The 20052-nt window shown below is 41.8% G+C and overlaps 1 protein-coding gene across 2 annotated transcripts in view; it reads left to right on the top strand.

The window, feature by feature from the left end:
* The window catches only part of Atp8a2 (ATPase phospholipid transporting 8A2), a 445427-nt gene that overhangs the window by 398170 nt on the left and 27205 nt on the right, over nt 1-20052 (top strand). The window contains exons 34-35 of one of the 2 annotated variants that reach the window (XM_090342380.1): nt 12049-12137; nt 19830-19934. In XM_090342380.1, coding sequence (XP_090198506.1) covers nt 12049-12137; nt 19830-19934 — 194 coding nt within the window. Of the gene's footprint in view, nt 1-9728; nt 9791-12048; nt 12138-19829; nt 19935-20052 lie in introns of those variants that run through there. The other variant, XM_090342381.1, reaches the window with a different exon arrangement.

Below are 20052 nucleotides of genomic sequence, written 5' to 3'. Positions count from 1 at the left end.
AGTTATTATCAGGAGAACAAAGTAACTGACACTAGTTAATAAATGTTTTAAATGGGAAATAATAACAGAGACATAAAATTGTCTATAATTGGCAAAATACCATAGAAAATAAGCAGGTAAAGCTATGAGAAAAGCCAACCAACTTGGTGGCAGTAATTCATGCCTGTAATCTTAGCTATTCAGAAGACTGAGGCATGAGGATCCTGGTTCTAAGTCAGCACAGACAGAAAAATCTGTGAGACTCTTATCTCCAATTAACAACAACAACAAGAAAGCCAAAAGTAAACGTGTGGCTCAAGTGATAGATTCCCAGCCTTGAGCAAAATCTAAGCAAGCCTCCAAACCTCAGTCTGAGAGCACACACATGCACGCATAAACACACACACACACACACACACACACACACACACACACACCTGTATCTTTGTAATAAATATTTTACAAATCAAAATTTCAAGTAAGATTCATTTGCCTTAGTCAGCTAAGAGTTTTGTTTCCTTGTCTTTCTGAGCAGCAACTCAAAATAACCTCCATGATTTTATGTTTGAAAAACTTCAGGAAAATACTAATTGATATATTTTGCTTCATTTTCTTTGAAAACATCTTCAGTGTTTGAAAAGTAATACAGAAAACAGGTCTGTAAAAGCACACACACATCATGATTTATGAAGAATATGCAATGTCAAGTATTATTGACATCTATCCTAATTTTAAAATGAGATGCCATAAACAGAAGGCTTTGTACAGAACAATTACTGAAAAGTTTTCATGTTACTTCATATTTAAAACTTTTGAAATTGCCTGGCTGAGATCAGAGGATCCAGGCTCAAAGCAAACCTAGATAAAAGTCCAGTAAGACTCTTCTCTCAAATCGACCACTAAAAAGCCAGAAGTAGAGCCGAGGCCCAAGTGGTATAGCACCAGCCTTGAATAAAAAGCTTAGCAACAGTGCCCAGCCCTATTTTTTTTTGAAATGAGGGACGATATATGGAAAAGATAAATTGAAGTAGATTGCAAAGGGAAATGTAGCTAAGGCATTTCCATTAGGGTTTGATGGGGAGGGGGGAGTGAGGAGTGGATCTGTTTTATGTATATTTCCAAGACTGACCTGGTAAAGAAAGGCAAAAGTACATTAATTAAATTTACAGAGCCAAAAAGGGTGAAGCCCCAGGGGGTTTTGATGTAAAATATACAGACGGACCGAGGGAGATCAGAGGAAGTGAACAAACTTTTACAACATGATATTCTGCTTGGAAATATGCAAGAGAATTCAATGGGGAATATTACCTACAAGACAGATAGCTGGTTTAAAGAAAAAGTTAATAATATGTTGAGTCTGAAAAACTCTACAGACCAAAGCCAGGAAATTGCAAAGTTATGGATCCCACAGTAACTGTAAATTAGCCCCATTGCACACGTAGTATTTCATATTACGATCTGTGGTGTTAACTTTCACGCCTAAACATACATGCTTGTATGTTTCGCCTGAATTATGGTTGTAACAGCAGCAAAGCAGGACAGAACTGGATTGCCTATTTCCATGTCAGGTCATTTAGCAGCTTCGGAGCCAAACTACTCTTACAACTTGAGACAGTGAGGACAGGGAGATAAACTTTGATCCAAAGTCAGATTGTTCATGAAAGTAGGAAAGTCTATACATTTCTTGATTGCAGAGAAGTCTTAACTACTGATGGTGAAAGCATCCTCCACACATTCCACAAACAAACCACTCCTGGTTTCTGTTTTCCTTTGCTTGCCTTCATTGAACGACTTCATCTTTTACTAAAGTGATCATCTTGCCTATTTGGGGTCCACTCCCCCCCACCACAATGCAGTGTTTCTTCTCTGTAGAATCATTTCTCTTAGTGGTCTAGAATATCTTTCTTTGAAATTATCCAAGCCATTTATCTGATTGTTTCTTCATCTTAAAACAAAATCATTATTTTAGTCAACATCTACAAATCTATGTTCTAACAGATTTCTTACTTCAGACATAGGAATCCATAGAGTTCTTCCTAAACTGCTAGCCAAGTCTTCTCTCTTCCTGTACATAGGTCTCTCTAACGCCTTCCCTTATCACTGCCCTGATTTCTCATTCTCCTTTTGGACAGTTGCCACATCACTGGAAACTTTTCAGCCTAAGTGATTAGCTCCTCTATTTCAGGTCTTCACAATCCCGGCCCTCCTCAGCTCCTAGGAAATCCCTTCTCGTCAGCCACCTCCCACCTAAAGCCAAGCACCCTTCCCTTCACAGCCTGAGCTTTGAAATCTGTTCTATCCAGGACCTAACAGCGAACTTCCCTCTCAGCTCACAGCAATCCTGTCCAGTGTTTCTTCAGGCTCTCATTCCCACTGAGATTGAGCTTCTTCATTGTTGTCATCATCCATTGTTCCACCTTACAGCTTGTGAACACCCTCTTATGAATTCTCTCAGTCTTCTTTTTCCCATGTGGCTCTGAAGTCAAGTTACTTCTGTGCCATGTCAAATTCTTATCCTTGCTTCTCTTGCCCTTTTTGGTTGCCTGTCATTCCCCTACCAACCTAATTGCTTAACTGTATGTGGCTGTTTAGAATTTTCCTGGAAAGTCAAAGAATTTAGATCCAGAACACAATTATCTGTTCAGGACCTGTTGTGGTCTTGTTTGTCTCACTTCCTGCTTTCCAAGCAACTGTTTGAAAGGTTTGTGATTCGTTTGTGGTTTAGTCTGAGCAGATTGTTGTGCCTTCTTCCTACAATGGAAACTGCTTTCTATTGACATCTTCAACAGCAGCCTTAATACCTAAAAATCTCTTCACACCTCTGTTTGCTAATGCTTTGTTAGTGACATTATTTAGTCAGCATCTACAATATATGTTCCAACAACTATCTAAATTTTAGCTATTAGACCCAGATATAGGAGTCCAGAGATTTCTGTCCAGAAGGGGGAGAGGGACTAGTCCCTGAGCTGGCCCATAGCTGGGCAGCAGTGGCTCATTTCTATAATCCTAGCTACTCAGGAGGTGGAGATCTGAGAATCATAGTTGGAAGCCAGCCTGGGAGGAAAAGTACCATGAGACTCTTATCTCCAATCTGTCACTCAAAAACTAGAAGTGGAGAGCTGTGACTCAGTAGAACACTAGCCTTGATAAAAAAAAGAGCTGGGGGACAGACTCTGAGTTTAAGACCCACAACTGACCAAAACAAAAACAAAGCCAAACAAGCAAAAACCTGGAGGCCAGACACTAGTGGCTGACACCTATAATCTTAGCTACTCAGGAGGCTGAGATATGAGGATTGCAATTTGAAGATAGCCTGAGCAGGAAAGTTAGAGATGCTTCCCTTCAAAATCACCAAAAAACAAAACTGGGAAGTGGAGCTGTGGCACAAGTGGTAGAATGCTAGCCTTGAGCATAAAAGCTCAGAGACAGTGCTCAGGCCCTGAGTACAAGCCCAGGTGTAACACACAAATACACACACACACACACACACACACACACACACACATACACATACACACAATTGGCTATCCTTCACACCAATCCTCTTGTAATTTTCCAAATGTCAGCATTATTTTTTTCCTCCTAGCTCCCTCATTGCTACCACACGATTGCAAACTTCCTCTATCCTTTCACTCCATATTTATATATGTATATTCTTGTCCTCTCCTCTTGTGCTCCACTCTCATCCCTATAATTCCCTTTACTTTCAAAATGTAGCTCCAATCAGAAGCTGGTGGCTCACGCCTATAATCCTAGCTACTTGGAAAGCTGATATTTGAGAATTACAGTTCATGCCAGGCCAGGCAGAGGAGACTCTTAGCTACCAGAACAAACAAACAAACAAACAAGCCAGAAGTAGAGCTGTTATTCAAGTGGTAGAGCACTAACCTTGAGGAAAAAAGCCATGAGAGAGGGCAAAGCCCTAAATTCAAGCCACAGTACTGGCATAAAAACGAACAAAAATAAATCAAACAAACAAGAAAACCATAAACTTTGGTGTGAAAGGAGTAGTAAAAAGAGCAAAAGGTGGGGCTGGAGTGTGGCCTGGTAGCATGCACGAAGCCCTGGGTTGGATTCCTCCGTACCAAATTCACAGAAAAAGACGGCAGGTTGTGCTGTGGCTCAAGTGGTAGAGCACTATCCTTGAGAAAGCTCAAGGACAATGCCCAGACCCTGAGTTCATGCCCCAGGACTTGAAAAAAGAGCAAAACACACACACACACACACACACACACACACACACACACACACAGAAGCAGAGTGGTAGAGGAAGAGAGAGAGGGAGAGAGAGAGAAAGAGAATCAGAGGCAGAGAGAGAAAGGCAGAGGCAGAGACAGAAGAATATTCAGAAGAGATCCCAAGGGAGCACCAAGCTGCTGCTAAATTTCAGTTACAGTTGTCAGATCTAAAGAAAACATTGGAGAAAATGTGTCCTGAGGAGGGTCTATGGATTGTTCTGTTCTGGCCAGGCTGCTGAGGGGCGGACTATGGCCAACTGGCAGGGCCTCAGACGCCTGGTACCATGCGCCAGCTACTGAGCTCATTTGCTCCAGCTAAGTCATTTTACAGGCAGCTCAAGATTAGCACAATGCTTCATGCAGATGTTTGGGAGGAGGGAGACCAAGCCAGAATCAGAGGGAAGGAAATAGCATGGGCTTTCCTTTAACTTCTCAGGGGATCTGATGAAATGGAATGCCTGAAGAGTATAAAAAGCTAACCAGATAACAGATATGATGGTCCTGGGAAGTAGCCACCAGGCTATCTGGATTTCAGGGAGGGAAACTGAGGCACTGTGGAGTTAACTGGCCCTGTGCCAGAATTACAATTAAGGACACAAAGGTGCAGGATCATTGGAATTGAAATCCTCACAGACTAAGAAATTCATGATTCACAGCAGTGACCAAGAGAAGCCTGCAACTCAGGCAGGGCATAATATAATAGCGGCCAACACCTTGCATGGACTGCTCCATGCCATGGCCAAGCTTGGCAAGGTTGCTTAAGTGGGTCTGTTTCTGTTTTTTCATATATTTTTTATTGTAATTAATAGAAGGGTTACATCATATTCACCAGATAGAAGGTGCATCACTTATATACATTGATACCCTTTCTCATGTCTTGGCCCCATTTCCCTCCCCCCACTCCCACCCCTCATCTTGTTTTCCCCCCTTCCCTATCCAATTTCAAATAACCAAATATGCATTTATCCAATATATCAGATAACAAAGTGAAATACTGTAACAATATGAGATAACCAAGGGACAGCAAAGGAGATGAGAGACAACATAGTACATTAAGGACAACAATCACTCATTATATGGCTTTTGTTTTTATATCCTAGAGGTCCTTTCATTTAGCGTCATACTGTATGGCCTTATGTATCTAGATTTTGCTCTATTGCAAATCTCTGCTAGGAGAGCCCAAGGTTTCTACTGATTATGACAAATGAGGGAAACATTGGGCCCATGTTCCTTTGAGTCTGGCTTACTTGACTTAATATGATTTTTTTCTAAGTCTTTCCATTTCCTTACAAATGGGGGTGATGTCATTCTTTCTGACAGCAGCATAGAATTCCATTGTGTACAAATACCACAGCTTGTTGATCCACTCATCAACTGAGGGACATCTGGATTTGTTCCATATCTTTGCTATGGTAAACAGTGCTACTATGAACATCATTGTGCTAGTGGATTTAGTATGCCCTTGTTTCTGGACGTCAGAACAGAAATCCAACACTTTATGAAATTTAACAAAAAGGAACACACAAAATACCAGCTCCTTTGGGACACGGCAAAGGCAGTACTCAGAGAAAAATTTATAGCTCTGAGTGCATACAGTAACAAATTGGAAAAATTGCAAACCAACAATTTAATGTGTCACCTTAAGCACCTGGAAGAAGAGCAACAAACCAACCCTAATCCCAGTAGAAGGAAACAAATTATTAAAATCAAAGCAGAATTAAATGAATTGGAGACCAAAAAAACTATAGAAAGAATCAACAGAACAAGGAGTTGGTTCTTTGAAAAAATTAACAAAATTGATAGACCCTTAGCAAATCTTACCAAAAAAAGAAGGGAGCATATCGAAATAAACAAAATCACAGATGAGAATGGTAATATCATGACAGAAATTACCAGGATACAGAGCATCATGAGGGAATACTTTTCAAACCTTTATGTCAACAAATTTGAGAATCTAGAAGAAATGGATGAATTTCTAGCCAATATTAACATACCCACACTGAACCAAGAAGAACTAACCCAACTAAACAGGCCTATTTCAAGCACTGAAATAGAAATGGCAATAAGAGACCTTCCACCTAAGAAGGGTCTGTTTCTTTGACAAGTGGCAAGTTTGAGAACTAGCTGCTAGGTATGTATGCAGTTTTCCTGGAATTACAATCAAAATGTTTCCACTTATAGATTTTTGTTTCCCTTACCTCTCTCTTCCACATGGGTCAGATGGATCTGCGGCCTCTGTCTCTTCCCTCCCCATTTGACCATAGGTACTTCCTTGAAGGAGCTCTCATCATGCTTGCTTGTTGCACGGGCTACAAAACTCTGTGTAATTTACCCTTCCCAGTCTCATGAGCTGCTTATTGGTGATCAGAAATGGAGCCTGACAGAGTTTAAAATATTAATGGGTCACTCAGCTTCAAACCCAGCTTTGTCTGCTCTCATGGCCCGCAACTCTTTTTGTTGGGCAGTACAGCATAGGATCCTTTTTATTTTGTACTCATCACTACTTGATAGTCACTTGGCTAGTTGGTTGGTAGGCTCTCTGGTACAAAAGGGAACAGGCAAAAATTCTTCTAAATCTCCCCTACGTGAGGTCAAGGGAAAAGGGATAGATAAATGGAGAGGAGAAGAGAAGGGAAATGCAGTCAAGAATGCAATGAATAGCCTGCAAAGTTAAGAAGAGAAGGAGGAAGGGGCAGGAAGGGGAGGGATGGGTCAGAAGGCCAAAATGGGTGACACTGATGATGATGCATTGTGATCATAAACTGCTTAGTTAAATGGCAACTCCTTTGTACAACTACTTAAAGATAATAATAAAAAGTAAAATAAAAAAACAAAGACATATATATATAATGGTGGCCAATATGAGGCCCTTCCACATGTAGCCCTGGCATGCCCATCTCCTGCTTCCTCAGGAGGAAGCCCTAGCTAGCCCTATGAGTCACCTAATAGGAAAGCTATTTTCAATGCCAGGTGTGTATTCCAGACTATGATTTCTACTCTCATTGAACCTGCATATGAAAAGAATGCCTCCAACAACAGAGGAAAGAGGACACAGGCCCAAAAGATCTGGGTCTCCTGTGTCTCAAAAGGAATAGTTAATTGTCAGGCATTGGTGGCTCACACCTGTAATCCTACCTATTTAGGAGGCTAGGATATGAGGATCAAGATCCAAAGCCATCCAAGCAGACAAATTCATGGGACACATCTCCAATTAATTAGCAAAAAGAAAAGAAAAGAAAAAGAAAAGGCTGGAAGTGGAACTATGCCTCAAATGATAGTGCACCAGCCTTAAATGAAAAAAAAAAAAAAGTCAAGCAAGACAAGAGGCCTTGAGCATAAGCCTTAGTACCAAAAAGAAGTGGCAGGGAGTGGGGGAGGAGGAATAGTTACTTCAAATCCCTAGGTTTAGGTAAAAAAAATATTCTGCAGATATTCTTGGCATTACTATAATATAAACTTTTTCTCAGATCTGAAGGATGAGATCCAAGAAAGTATTTGATTGGTTTATCATGCAATTTGATGATACTACCAGGACAGTGGTATTCCTTTTTTTTTTTTATTGTTTGTTTGTTCCTGTAGCTTGAGACATGGCCTCACCATACTGCCCAAACTAGCTTTGAAATGAAATCCTCCTTACCTCAACCTGTTGAAGGGCTGAGATTGCAGATATGCCACCATACTCAGTCCTATTAGCTTATTAAGGAGTATTCTAAAGGCCCAAAGAAGAGATTGAGAATGGCTTTTCTGTGAGATAAAACACTTCATATTTAGGATATTTTTATGTTTGTCTATGTTTCATAAAGTATTTTATATTCATTTCAAGAAGAAATGTGGAGGCTAGGAAAATCAGCCTATCAGGCTACCTACAAGACTAGTTTAACTCTCCACGTGGGAGATGTCTCTGACACTAGAGAGATGATTATTATCTGTTTTCAGCTGTGGCTGCTGTCTGTAGGAAAGTCTGGTAGTCTCTAGCTCTGAAATCCCTTTGCATGCTTTGATAAGGATGAGATAAGCAGATGAAGTTATTCTATGCAGTTTGATTCTGTGTGCTAAAGGAGACCTGACTCCTTAGCCTCAACTACAGCTCTAGAGCACAGTTTGTGCTAAAAATGTCCCTCCTCTTCTTGTGCTGGGACACAGGCAACTTTTCAATATGCAGCTACATTAGTCGATATTTTTTCTGAACAATTACAGTCTCCCTCCCCTCCCCCTCCCCCTCCCCCTCCCCCTCTCCCCCTCTCTCTAGCAGGCAATACTTTGAACTTCAGTCCTAGTATATTATTGCCTTGCTTGCCCAGCTGGCACTCTATCACTTCAACTATCCCTCCAGTCTTGCATTTTTTTTTGCTGTGTTATTTTGGAGATGGGAGTCTTAGGAACTACTCTGCTCATGCTATCTTGGAATCTCAATCCTCAGATCTCAGCCTCCTGTGTAGCTGGGATTAAAGACCTGAGGTACCAGCACCCACCTCTTTTCCTTTTCTAATTGGGAAGGGAGTTTTTAATTAACATTATTGTCAAAGAACAGTACGGTGTGTCCTCTGCCCATTTTCCCATGGAGATAAGGAGCGGCATGGTGCAAAGAAAAGAAATTCATCTTGGTCAATGAATAAAAGCAGAAAGGTAGTGGCGGTGATATCTGAGTGTAAAGAACAGATTTTAGCTTGCTATCTGCACCACCATCATCATCATTGTTGACAGTTTCTGCTTGTCTCTAGTGATCAACATGTTGGCTATATGTGTTAGACATTCCGCAGGATGCAACTCAACCCTTCCATCTTCTGAGAGTAGCAGGGGCTAAACCTTCTGACAAAGCAGCACACAGATCATGAGTTGTTTGGTTTTGTGTTTTTGTTTTTAAACCTAATTCCTTGTCAAAACGCATTCAGGGAGCCAGGTGCTGTGGCTCATGCCTGTAATCCTAGCTACTCAGGAGGCTGAAATCGGAGGATTGTGGTTTGAAGCCAGCCCCAGCAGGAAAGTCTATGAGAATCTTGTCTCCAGTTAAGCAGCAAAAAGTGGGACGTGGAGGTATGGCTCAAATGATCAGTCCATTCGATTTTTTTTTTTTTAACTAAAATGGCCTTCCAATGTTCATACTTCAGGGCTTAGGTGATGGCTTCAAGACACAGTCTTCTGCCCTGTCACTGCCTGATCATTTCCCTTTTTCTTTTTCTTTTTGACACCAGTACTGGAGCTTGAGCCCCAAGGCCAGGGAAATCTCTCTTCCTCACTCTCTTAGCTTATTTGCACAAGACGGGCACTTTACCATTTAAGCCATACTTTTAATTCCAGCTCTTCCCTGGTTGACTGGACTTTCACAGACTTTTCTATCTGAATTGGTCTCAAACCTTGATCCTCAGGTCTAAGTCTCCTGAGTAGTTAGAATTATGGGAGTGAGCCACCAGCACCCAATATCCTATACCAGTGCTATAGTTTTATATTGGACTTAATATTCTGAATTACCAGGAATTTGGGGACTACTAGGCACCTTGTTTTTTTTTCCAGGAAGATTGGCAGAGAGCTTTGACGTATCCACACAGCACCTACCTGGACTTTCTGTATAAACTGTAAGATCACAGACTAGAAATTCCACTTGTTAGAAGCACCTACAATCACACAATATGTGCAGGTGTGCAGCCCTCCCCCATTTCCAGAAGCATAAGTTTCCAAAGCCACAATCTCACCCCCGCCAGAGGAATCACAGCTGTGTAGTCTTGTCCACCGTCTTCCCCCTTGCAGAAGAGATAAAGTTTACCTGTGGATTCTCAGTGATCATTTCTTTCTTTGTTGTTGTTAGTGGTGGTGGGGCCTGAATTCAGATCCTGGGTACGGTCCTTGAGCTTTATTGCTCAAGGCTAGCACTCTACCAGTTTGAGCCACAGCTCCACTCCCTGTTTTCTGGTGGTTAACTGGAGGTAAAAGTCTCATGGACTTCCTTACCAGGCTGGCTTCAGTGTATAGTCTTCAGCTCTCAGCCTCCTGAGTAGCTAGGATTACAGGCATGAGCTAGTGGTGCCCAGCTGAGCCTTGCTTTCTTTATGTGTTGTTTCTGAATGTAGCTAAGAGTACAAGTTGTTTTAAGCTAGTGAGCACCAGTTTTAAGCCAACCCCATTGTTCACCCAGGAAATGAGTCATATATCCCAGAGTATGTTTTCTTGCGTTATTTTCCTATACCACATCCTGGGCATCCATGCCTTGTCTCAAACTCAACTTGGTTTCATTATAAATATCAAGAGCCACAAGGAACAGGCGGCCCATGTCTATAATCCTAGCTACTCAGGAGGCAGAGATCTTGAGGATCATGGTTCAAAGCCAGCCCAGACAGTAAAGCTCATGAGGCTCTCATCTCCAGTTAACCTGTAAAAAGCTAGAAATGGAGCTGTGGGTCAAATGACAGCACCCAGGCCTTGAATACAAGTTCCAGGACCTTGGTGAGGGCACATACATGCCCGTGTGCATGCATGTACACACATACACACACACACACACATACACACACACACACACACACACACATGGAACCAGAAGTAGGACTTTGTGATGGGTTGCAGCTGCAAACAGCTGGAGTTACACATGGGCTTAGCTGGGTGCTCAGGATTAGAACGGCATGCTGTGAGGACACACTTCATATGGAAGCCTAGCACACCGAAGTAACCAGAGCTATAGCACCCGTGGCTGTCTTGCCAGAACAGAAAATAGATATCAGAAGAATGACCTGATTTTTAGGTTACCAGCCAGAGAAGAGTGAACCCAGTGCTCTGTAGGCAGCCTTAAGAGAGGTAGTCTAGGATCTGATTCTCAGCCCTTCCATCCCTGTAAGGATCCCTCCTTAATGTTAATACACCTCTCCACTGTCTTCTCTTCTTCTGCAACTCTCACCACTCTGTGTATTGACTTCTAGTCAAAACCTATTTATAGCCAGGTACTGGTGGCTCACACCTGTAATCCTAGCTGCTCAGGAGGCTGAGATCTAAGGATTGAGATTCAAAGCTAGCCAAGGCAGAAAAGTCTATAGGACTCTCATGTCCAATTAACCACTAAAACCCAGAAGTGGAGGTTTGGCTCAAATGGAAGAGCACTATTCTTGAGAAGAAGAAAAAAAAAACAAACCTCAGGGACAGTGCCCAGGCCCTGAGTTCAAGGCGTATGACAGCACAAATATATATCTAGCACCAAGGTCAAATGAATAAGAATTCCATAAAAGAAAACCCAGGGAACATGAAGGGTCTGGTCACACTTTAACTGGTCTCTTTCCTAGATCGCCACCCTTCTAGATCAGCTTGTCAATAGCTGGCCAGCTTCACACTCCTAATCTTATCTCAAAGCCAAAATTGAAAGAATCTATTCTCCAGTCTCCATTTCTGCACAGAGAACTGTCTTCCTTTCCTCTGCTTTTCTTCAAAAATTCTCAACTACTTAACATTTAACTTCAGCCCCACAGTTCCTTCTCTTCTGCAACCTCCCCACCCCCACACACCACCCTGTGACCTCCCAAATCATCTAGATTCAGCCTGCCAGGAACAAGAAAGTGCCATTGCTCACTGTCTCCTGCAGGGACAGAGACACTTCTCTCCAATTAATCACCAAAATCTGGAAGGAAGATGTGGCTTAAGTAGTAGAATGTTGACTAACCTTGAGTGAAAAAAGGTAGTGTGGAGAAAGGCCCCATTACTGGTATGCGTGCGCGCGCACACATACACACACACACACACACACATACACACAAACACACACACACACATACACACAAACACACACACACACACACACACATATACAGAAACAATAACCTATTTATCCATTTGTGACTTCTGTTTCTTTCAGGCAACTATGGTCCTGAGCTCTGCTCACTTCTGGCTGGGATTATTTCTGGTTCCTACTGCATGTCTGTTGGAGGATGTGGCATGGAGAGCGTAAGTGGAAAAGTGAAACAGTAACCCAAGATCTTTCTCATCCATCCTTGTGATTTATCCTTATAAGAGTCTGGCCAAAAGGGTACCAAGAGCTATGAGAATTCTGAAGAACCAGTATCCTACCACTTCCCCAAAAAACATTTGTTCTTGTTTTGTTCAAATTACTAAACTTTACTTCATCTTGAAAATATAGACAAGCTAGATACCAGTGGCTCACACTCAGGAGTCTGAGAACTGGGGATCAAGGTTCAAAAACCAACCTGAGAAGGAAAGTCCTTGAGACTCTTATCTCTGATTAATGAGCAAAAAGCCAGATGTGGAAGTATGAATCAAATGATGGAATGCTAGCCCCCAGCAATAAAGCTAAGGGACAGCATCCAAGCCCCAGAGTTCAAGCAAAAGGTATAAAGGTAAAAGTTTAATTATAATAAGGAACAAAAGGAAGAGATCGCTCCAAATAAGAAGATACTGGTTTTTAGGTTGAGTGGACCGAATTTCTCCTACTGAGAGCTACCAACTTTCCCCCAAATTAAGACTTCTAGTTTGTCTTTCCTTCGGGCAACATCAATTATTTCAGCGCTCTGAGATAATTGTGATTTTACTACAAACCTTCCAGAAAAAAAAAAAAAACAAAAACTAGATTTCATTGTTACCTCCCCATTCTTCCAGCACCATGGGAATTATTCTTGCCTGACAGTTAAGGTTGTCTTTTGAAAAAAAGTCTTCATTTTGGCATCCTCTTGACAACTAATGATAACTCACACAGGGAAAGACAGATGGGGAAAGACTCTTATAGCATATCTTTTATGTTTATTTTTCTTATGCTCACTAAAGTTTTCCACTATTACTAAAAATTAAATTATTTTAATTTCATAAGTATTTGCATTTTCCCATAATTTTATTTCATTTGCTAAAGCTGTGTTTTGTAAATGACAGGATAAAAACCCTTGGAAAGGAAGGCTAGACTACAGCCAGGAAAAATATGTTCTCAATTGAATTGATGCACTGTATGCATATATTCATTTTATTATTTGGTCTTTGAACCAGTAGACCTAATTGGGGTGTGATCTGTTTATTTCCTAACTGAACTGCTCCAGTTTTGCAAAGAGAAGTTTGTTTTAGATAAATACAGCATGATTTTAGCCACTACCAATTGCCTTTTCTAATTAAGAAATAGAAATGTGGATAACTTCATTTCAGACCAACACAATCCAGCTCTTCTCAATGAATGTCATGAAAACAATTTTATTTTGGAGACTCTACTTTTGCCAACTGAGACTTTCACAATAATCATCTCTCTTATTTCAAAGAAGGTGTTGGAGCCCAAGCACTGGTGGCTCACACCTGTAATCCTAGCTACTTAGGAGGCTGAGATCTGAGAACCATGGCTCAAAGCCAAACCAGGCAGGAAAGTCTATGAAGACTCTTATCTTCAATTAACCAGCAAAAGGCTTGGAAGTAGAACTGTGGCGGAAATGGTAGGGCAACAGCCTCAAGCAAAAAAGCTAAGGAACAAGAGAGAGAGAGAGAGAGAGACAGACAGACAGACAGACAGACAGAGACACAGACAGAGACACAGACAGAGACAGAGACAGAGACAGAGAGAGACAGAGACAGAGAGACAGAGAGAGAGAGAGGAAAGAGGAGGATGAACAAGAGGAAGAGAAGAAGATGGAGGAGAAGGAGAAAGAAAGAAGAATGAAGGAGGAGGAGAAAGCAGGAGCTTAAAGAAGATGTTGGTAGCTTTGGAAAGTGCTGTTTTTTCTCTGAATTTTTTTCCAAGTGTGTTCCAACTCCAAGGTCCCTATCACTATGAAGTAAATTATTTCCTCCAAGATTTTATTTTGGTCCTGTTTGTAGGAGGGGCTCTATAAAATTAGCACCATTTACATCTTAACACGGGGAAATCAGATGACAGTGCTTCTAGCTTTAACAAATGGAAAGAATAAAAAAAAAAGTTGCTTCCTTTCCAAGGAGCTTGGCCAAAGCTGGGCCCCAGGGCCTCACACAGAATCAGGGAGAGAGCAGTGTTTGTGGCCCTAGGTATCACTCCAGTACAGCAGAGTCAACCTCTGTCACTGCATGGTGGCCCAGACACAACTTTTTCCAAGAGTAGCAGCTCAGTTTTGGGCTGAGCCAGAAGGAGCCCCACTGGCTTTCAGAAGCACTTCTGGAAATGCATTTTGTTTGTTTTGTTTCATTTAGGGGAGCATGGAGAATCACATACATTAGTGCCACTCATCTGGAGTCTAGGCTCAAAACATATACCAAGTAGTCATCTCTACTAACTAAACTTCTAAACTTCAGTCACCCCACTCCTAAAAAAATAAAAATTTTATGAATTTATTTAAGGATCATACCTCTTCATCATGGGATCCATAGCCCACCTCTTTGAGGGTTTTTTTTTTTTTTTTGGCAGTCCTGGGGCTTGAACTTAGAGCCTGGGCACTGTTCTTGGGCTTTCTCAAGGCCAGCATTCTACTCTTGAGCCACAACACCACTCTGGCCTTTTCTACTTATGTGGTATAGTGAAATGGAACTCAGGGCTTTGTGCATGCTAGGCAGGTACTGTATCACTAGGCCACACTCCAACCCCTGTCCATCTCTTGTTAGACCCCTGAATCTGAAATTCTTTGTCCTGGCAAACAAACTCAGCAGCCTGTTCTCAAGGAGAGAAAGTATATTATGATCTCTGGCCAAACCATGCTGATTACCTGTGTTATCTCTTTTGGGGAGGGAGTTACTTTAAAAAAATTAACTTTTTTTTGAGACAAGGTTCAGAGGATCTTACTGATTAGGTCAAATTGACCTGGAACTCTCAGTCCTTGTGCCTTACCTTCTCCCTCCCAAACGTGGGGACTGAAGACATTTACCACCTACTTATGCCCTCTTTTGGGAGGCGTTTGAATGCCAGCATAGGGCAGGCCTGCCTTTTCAAGTAGATTTCACGGGGCATCTAAGAAATGCTTCATCTTTTGGCATTTTTCCCTCCTCTCTTTGCCCTGTTTCTTGAGTCCATTTTAAAACCTGGGCTGCTAAAAGAGTAAGAGAAGAAAAGCTGAATGAAGTCATTCAGTCACTTTTTTCCATAAAGTGTGTCAACTTTCTAGATGAAGGTCTGTTATTAGACTGTCTTAAGTCAGTTAATTTGGAGCACCATTAAAAACATAAAAGCCTGCCTATTATTCTGTTCACTAAAATTTCAATGAGGGGCTAAAGTACCCTATCTTATATTAAAATAATTTATTATAAGTGATCCCTGGCTAATGAGTAGTCTTATTAGAAGCAAGAAGTATAAGTTACCCAGAACTATTTTAACATCCTTTGGTTTATACTTATCTACATGTGACTGCATGCTTAGGTAAGCTAGCATTTATAGATTCTCATCTAGTAGAGAAAAAAGACAAAAATAGCCAGGTGCCAGTGTCTCCTGTCTGTAATCCTAGCTACATAGGAGGATGAGATCTGAGGCCTGTGGTTTAAAGCCAACCCAAGTAGAAAAGTCTAGAAGACTTTTATTTCCAGTTAACCACTAAAATGCCAGAAGTGGAGCTGTGGCTCAAGTGTTAGAGTTCTAACCTTGAGCAGAGAAGCTCAGGGATAGTGCATAGGCCCAGAATTCAAGCCCCAGTACAAGAATGTATTCATGCACATGCATGCACTCGCACACACACACACACACACACACACACGCACACACACGCACACACACGCACACACACACACAGAACTCAAAACCACTGAAATTAGCAGAACCCATTTTTTTTTATCAAACTGTGTATCTCTTGTCTTTTACCAGGCCCCCCTAATTCTACAGTGACATCATTTCTTTTGTCTAATCCCAAATAGGCAGTTAAATGACAATAAAAGACAATAAGCAATTTCTCTAGACAAATGGACTTTGATTTTTTTTTTGTTTCTAACCAAACTAATTTCTCTAGGAACATATTGTATTTCCATTTTTATTCATGGATAGAATTTAACAGTTCCTTTGGACTTGCTATCCTTGCATGTAAAAGGAATTCTGAAACAAAAAGATGGGAAAAGTTAGATTTTGACCCAACTTACTTATTCAAAAATCCTTAAGACATGAAAGTAGAAGGGGCCTATTTGGAAAGAGAAAGGAATTGGAAGAAGAGAGATGAAAATGATCAAAATATGTTCTGTGCACTTATGAAAATCACACAAGAGAAATACTTTGTTTTTGTATGGGCACTGGGGCTTGAAGCAGCCTGGGCTGGCTTTGAACCTCAGTCCTCAGATCTCAGCCACCTGAGATCAGCTAGGATTACAAGTGCGAGCCACGAGCACTCAGCTGATAAAAGAGATTATTGGACTCATTTTTCTCAGGCTTTTTAGATAAAGCTATTTGAGAAAAGAGTTTGAAAACACTTTCCTTCTTACTCAAGGGAGCTGAATTCTTCCCAAGATGGCAGGCCAGGACTCTAATAACCAACTATTCTTGGATAACGGTGCATTTGCACCCTTGAAAATGTGGAAGTGTCTCATAGAGAGTCCATTGACCTCTAAGGCTGAGTAAAATGTGGCACTATCAGGCTGGGAGTTTGGTCTAGTGGTAGTGTGCTTACCTAGCATGCACAAAGTTCAAGTCCTCAGTACCACATAAATAGAAAAAGCCAGAAGTGGTACTGTTGCTCAAGTGGTAGAGCTCTAGCCTTGAGAAAGCTCAAGGACAGTGCTCAGACCTTGAGTTCAAGCCCTGGAACTGGCACAAAACAAAACAAAACAAAACACTGGAAATAGCAATATACCAAGTAGCCTCCTTTTCTCGGTCAAGCTATAGATTGCTGGTGTTCTGGGACTAGTGGTCCAGCCTGCCTATTTCAGGCCTCCTTGTTAGTGACTTCTGTCTCCTCTTGGCCCTGAAGTTAACATTACAGTGCAGTCTAGAGATTGATCACCTTGTGTAGGGAAAAGGGATGAAAAAGATGGACTGAGACCTCTTCAAACTAGCCAGACATGTCCCCCGTGTTTCTCTGGAGTGACTTTAACTAGAACGAGGCCTGTTACTCAGGCTTCTTATCAATATAGACTTCTAAGCCAGGGAGATTTTTAAAATTTATACGGCCCACTATAATCAGTAATATTGGACAGTATCCCTTTGGATATCATCTTCTTGTTTGAATATTGTTTTTTTTTTCTTTTGCTAGTTGTGGGGCTTGAACTCAGGGCCTGAGCTTTGTCCTTGGACTTTTCTCAAGGCTAGGGCTCTACCACTTGAGCCACAGCACCACTTTCAGCTTTTTTTTTTTCTGTGTATGTGGTACTGAGGAATTGAACCCAAGTCTTTGTGCATGCTAGGCAAGCACTCTACCACTAGGTCAAACTCCCAGCCCCCTGAACATTCCTTTGGATGGTCTTCTTTCTATTAAAACTGTTAGCCCTTTGTTCTCCCATTTTTTGTTTAAATGAAAGATTTCATAGTCTCTGCTTTGAGATACGGGATGTTTATCAATAGAGAGTCTGAGGATAGTGTTTGAAGTGATTAAGGTATGATGTGTGAAAACCTGTGTGGTTTTCCTCTTGTCTACTTTATGGAGAAGGATGATAGGCACACATACATGTCTTCAGTGCTAATGTTCCAGTACAGATTAGCGTGGAGTGCTAGATGACTTGGCTTTATCTAAATAGGCATTTTGGCCTTAAAGGAAGAAGGTGAGTGAGGGAAATGAGATTCAAAAAAAACTGCCCACATCCTCAGACTATTCCTAGGACACCGTTTTCACTACTATGCAGTAGACTCAGTTGCTCCTGTGTGTGTGTGTGTGTGTGTGTGTGTGTGTGTGTGTGTGTGTGCTCTAGTACTAGAACTTGACCTCAGAGTCTTTTGTTTTTACTCAGCTTGTCCATTCAAAGCTGTTGCTCTACCACTTGAGTCATAGCTTCACTGTAGGATTTTTTTTTTTTTTGCTGGTTAATTGGAAGTAGTCTCATGGAGTCTGTGTTTCTAGGCTGGCTTCAAACCCTGATCTTCAGATCACAACCCCCCGAGTAGCTAGGATTACAATGAGAACGATGGGTGCATGGCCACCATCTTTCTTTCTAATAGGCATCTAGTTGTACATATATTTATGAGGTACAAGGTGGTAATTGATTCAATGCAATGGTTTCAGAAGACTCTGAGATCCAGCCAATTATTTGAAAACTGTGAGGCTTTCTTGTTAGATTAACCATGAAAAAGGGAGCATGCAGTTCTTTTACTGTTTGAGAATTGCTGAACAACTAGGCCTGACTATAATCCTAGCTACTCAGGAGGCTGAGATCTGAACATCCAGGTTTGAAGCCAGCCTGTGTAGGAAAACATATAAAACTCCTATTTCCATTTCAATGCCAAAAACAAGGCAAGAGTAGGACTGTGGCTCAAGTGGTAGAATGCTAGACTTGAGCAAAAAAGCTCAGGGACGGTATTCAAGCTCTGAGTTCAAGCCTCAAGACTGGCACAAAACAAAACAGATTTTTTTTTTAAAAAGCTGCACATTCAAGCTGAGGTTCCCTTGTGGTAGGAAACAAATGACCCATAGTTGGTATTTTCTGTTAGTCACTGACTGGGGCCCACACATGTGGGCTTTAATGGCAAGTCATTGCCAGAGAAAGATGTAAAATCTGTTGACTCCAAACCAGGCCAAAGCTAATATACCTCTGGCATCTTAATCACTACCCCATCCCCACCCTTTGTGGGGGAGGGTCTAAAATACTTTCCGGATCCAATAGTGAAAAGCTGTATGACCAGCCAGGCACTGGTAACTCCTGTATATAATCCTAATTACTATGGAAGCTGAGACTGAGGGTTGTGGTTCAAAGACCTAGCGTAAAAGTGTGGGAAACTCTTATTGCCAATTAACCCCTGAAGAGCCAGAAGTAGAACTATGGCTCAAGTGGTACTAGCCTTGTGCAAAAATAACTCAGGGACAGCACCCAGGCTCTGAGTTCAAGCTTAGGACTGGCACACACACACACACACACACACACACACACACACACACACACACACACACACACAAATTGAAATCTGAGGACCTCCCCATGCTTGGACAGCAGAAAAGTCAGACTTTTATCTCCTATTAACCACCAAAAAGCCAGAAGTAGATCTATGGATCAAGTGATAGAGCATTTAGCCTTGAGCTAAAAACATAAGAGACAGGGTCCAAGTCCTGGGTTTAAGTTCCCAGACAGGCAGGAAAGAGAAAGGGGGTGGAGGGAAGAGGGAATGAGAAACATAAAGGGAAGGAAAGGAAGGGCGAGAGAGAGAGAGAGAGAGAGAGAGAGAGAGAGAGAGAGAGAGAGAGAGAGAGAGAGAGAGAGAGAGAGAGAGAGAGAGAGAGGGAGAAAGAAGGAAGATGGAAAAAGAGAGGGAAGAAGGGAGACAAAAAGGAAAGCACCAGGACCAATTCCTGGGTTTCCACAGACCTTGAGGTCCTTGGCCTGATTAGCTGGATCCTGAGCCAAGTCCACGGATCTCTCTTTAGAGGAATGACATTGATATTCAAGGTCTGGGTCACCAGACCAGTGATTCAGGCTGAGCTTGTGTAGTATGTGAAAGCCATGAATATTCCACTATGTTTGAGCCTCACCCAGGAGGACTCCTGGTGTAGAAGAGGGCAGGCAGCCATTCTTCGTAGGTCCATCCAAGCCACATGCCATATTATTTCCTGCTTTGTCTTCCTGATGCAGGGCCAAGCACACTTGCAAGAAGACGTTGCTGGAGGAAGTGCAGGAGCTGGAAACCAAGTCCAGAGTGATGGGAAGAGCGATGCTGCGGGACAGCAACGGGAAGAGGTGGGCACCTGCCCCCAAATGTGTAATGGACACCCACTTTCCTGGGTCTCTCCCCATCTCTCCTGCCCATATTTCTTCTCCCTGTCCTAAGTTTAAAGCATTTTGGTCATGTCATTTT

This window comes from Megascapheus bottae, chromosome 11 (assembly GCF_031878675.1).
Source record: "Megascapheus bottae isolate mThoBot1 chromosome 11, mThoBot2.hap1, whole genome shotgun sequence".
NCBI lineage: Eukaryota > Metazoa > Chordata > Mammalia > Rodentia > Geomyidae > Megascapheus > Megascapheus bottae.
The sequence above is the reverse complement of the archived record's forward strand: the minus strand, read 5'-3'. Positions and strand labels throughout refer to the sequence as shown.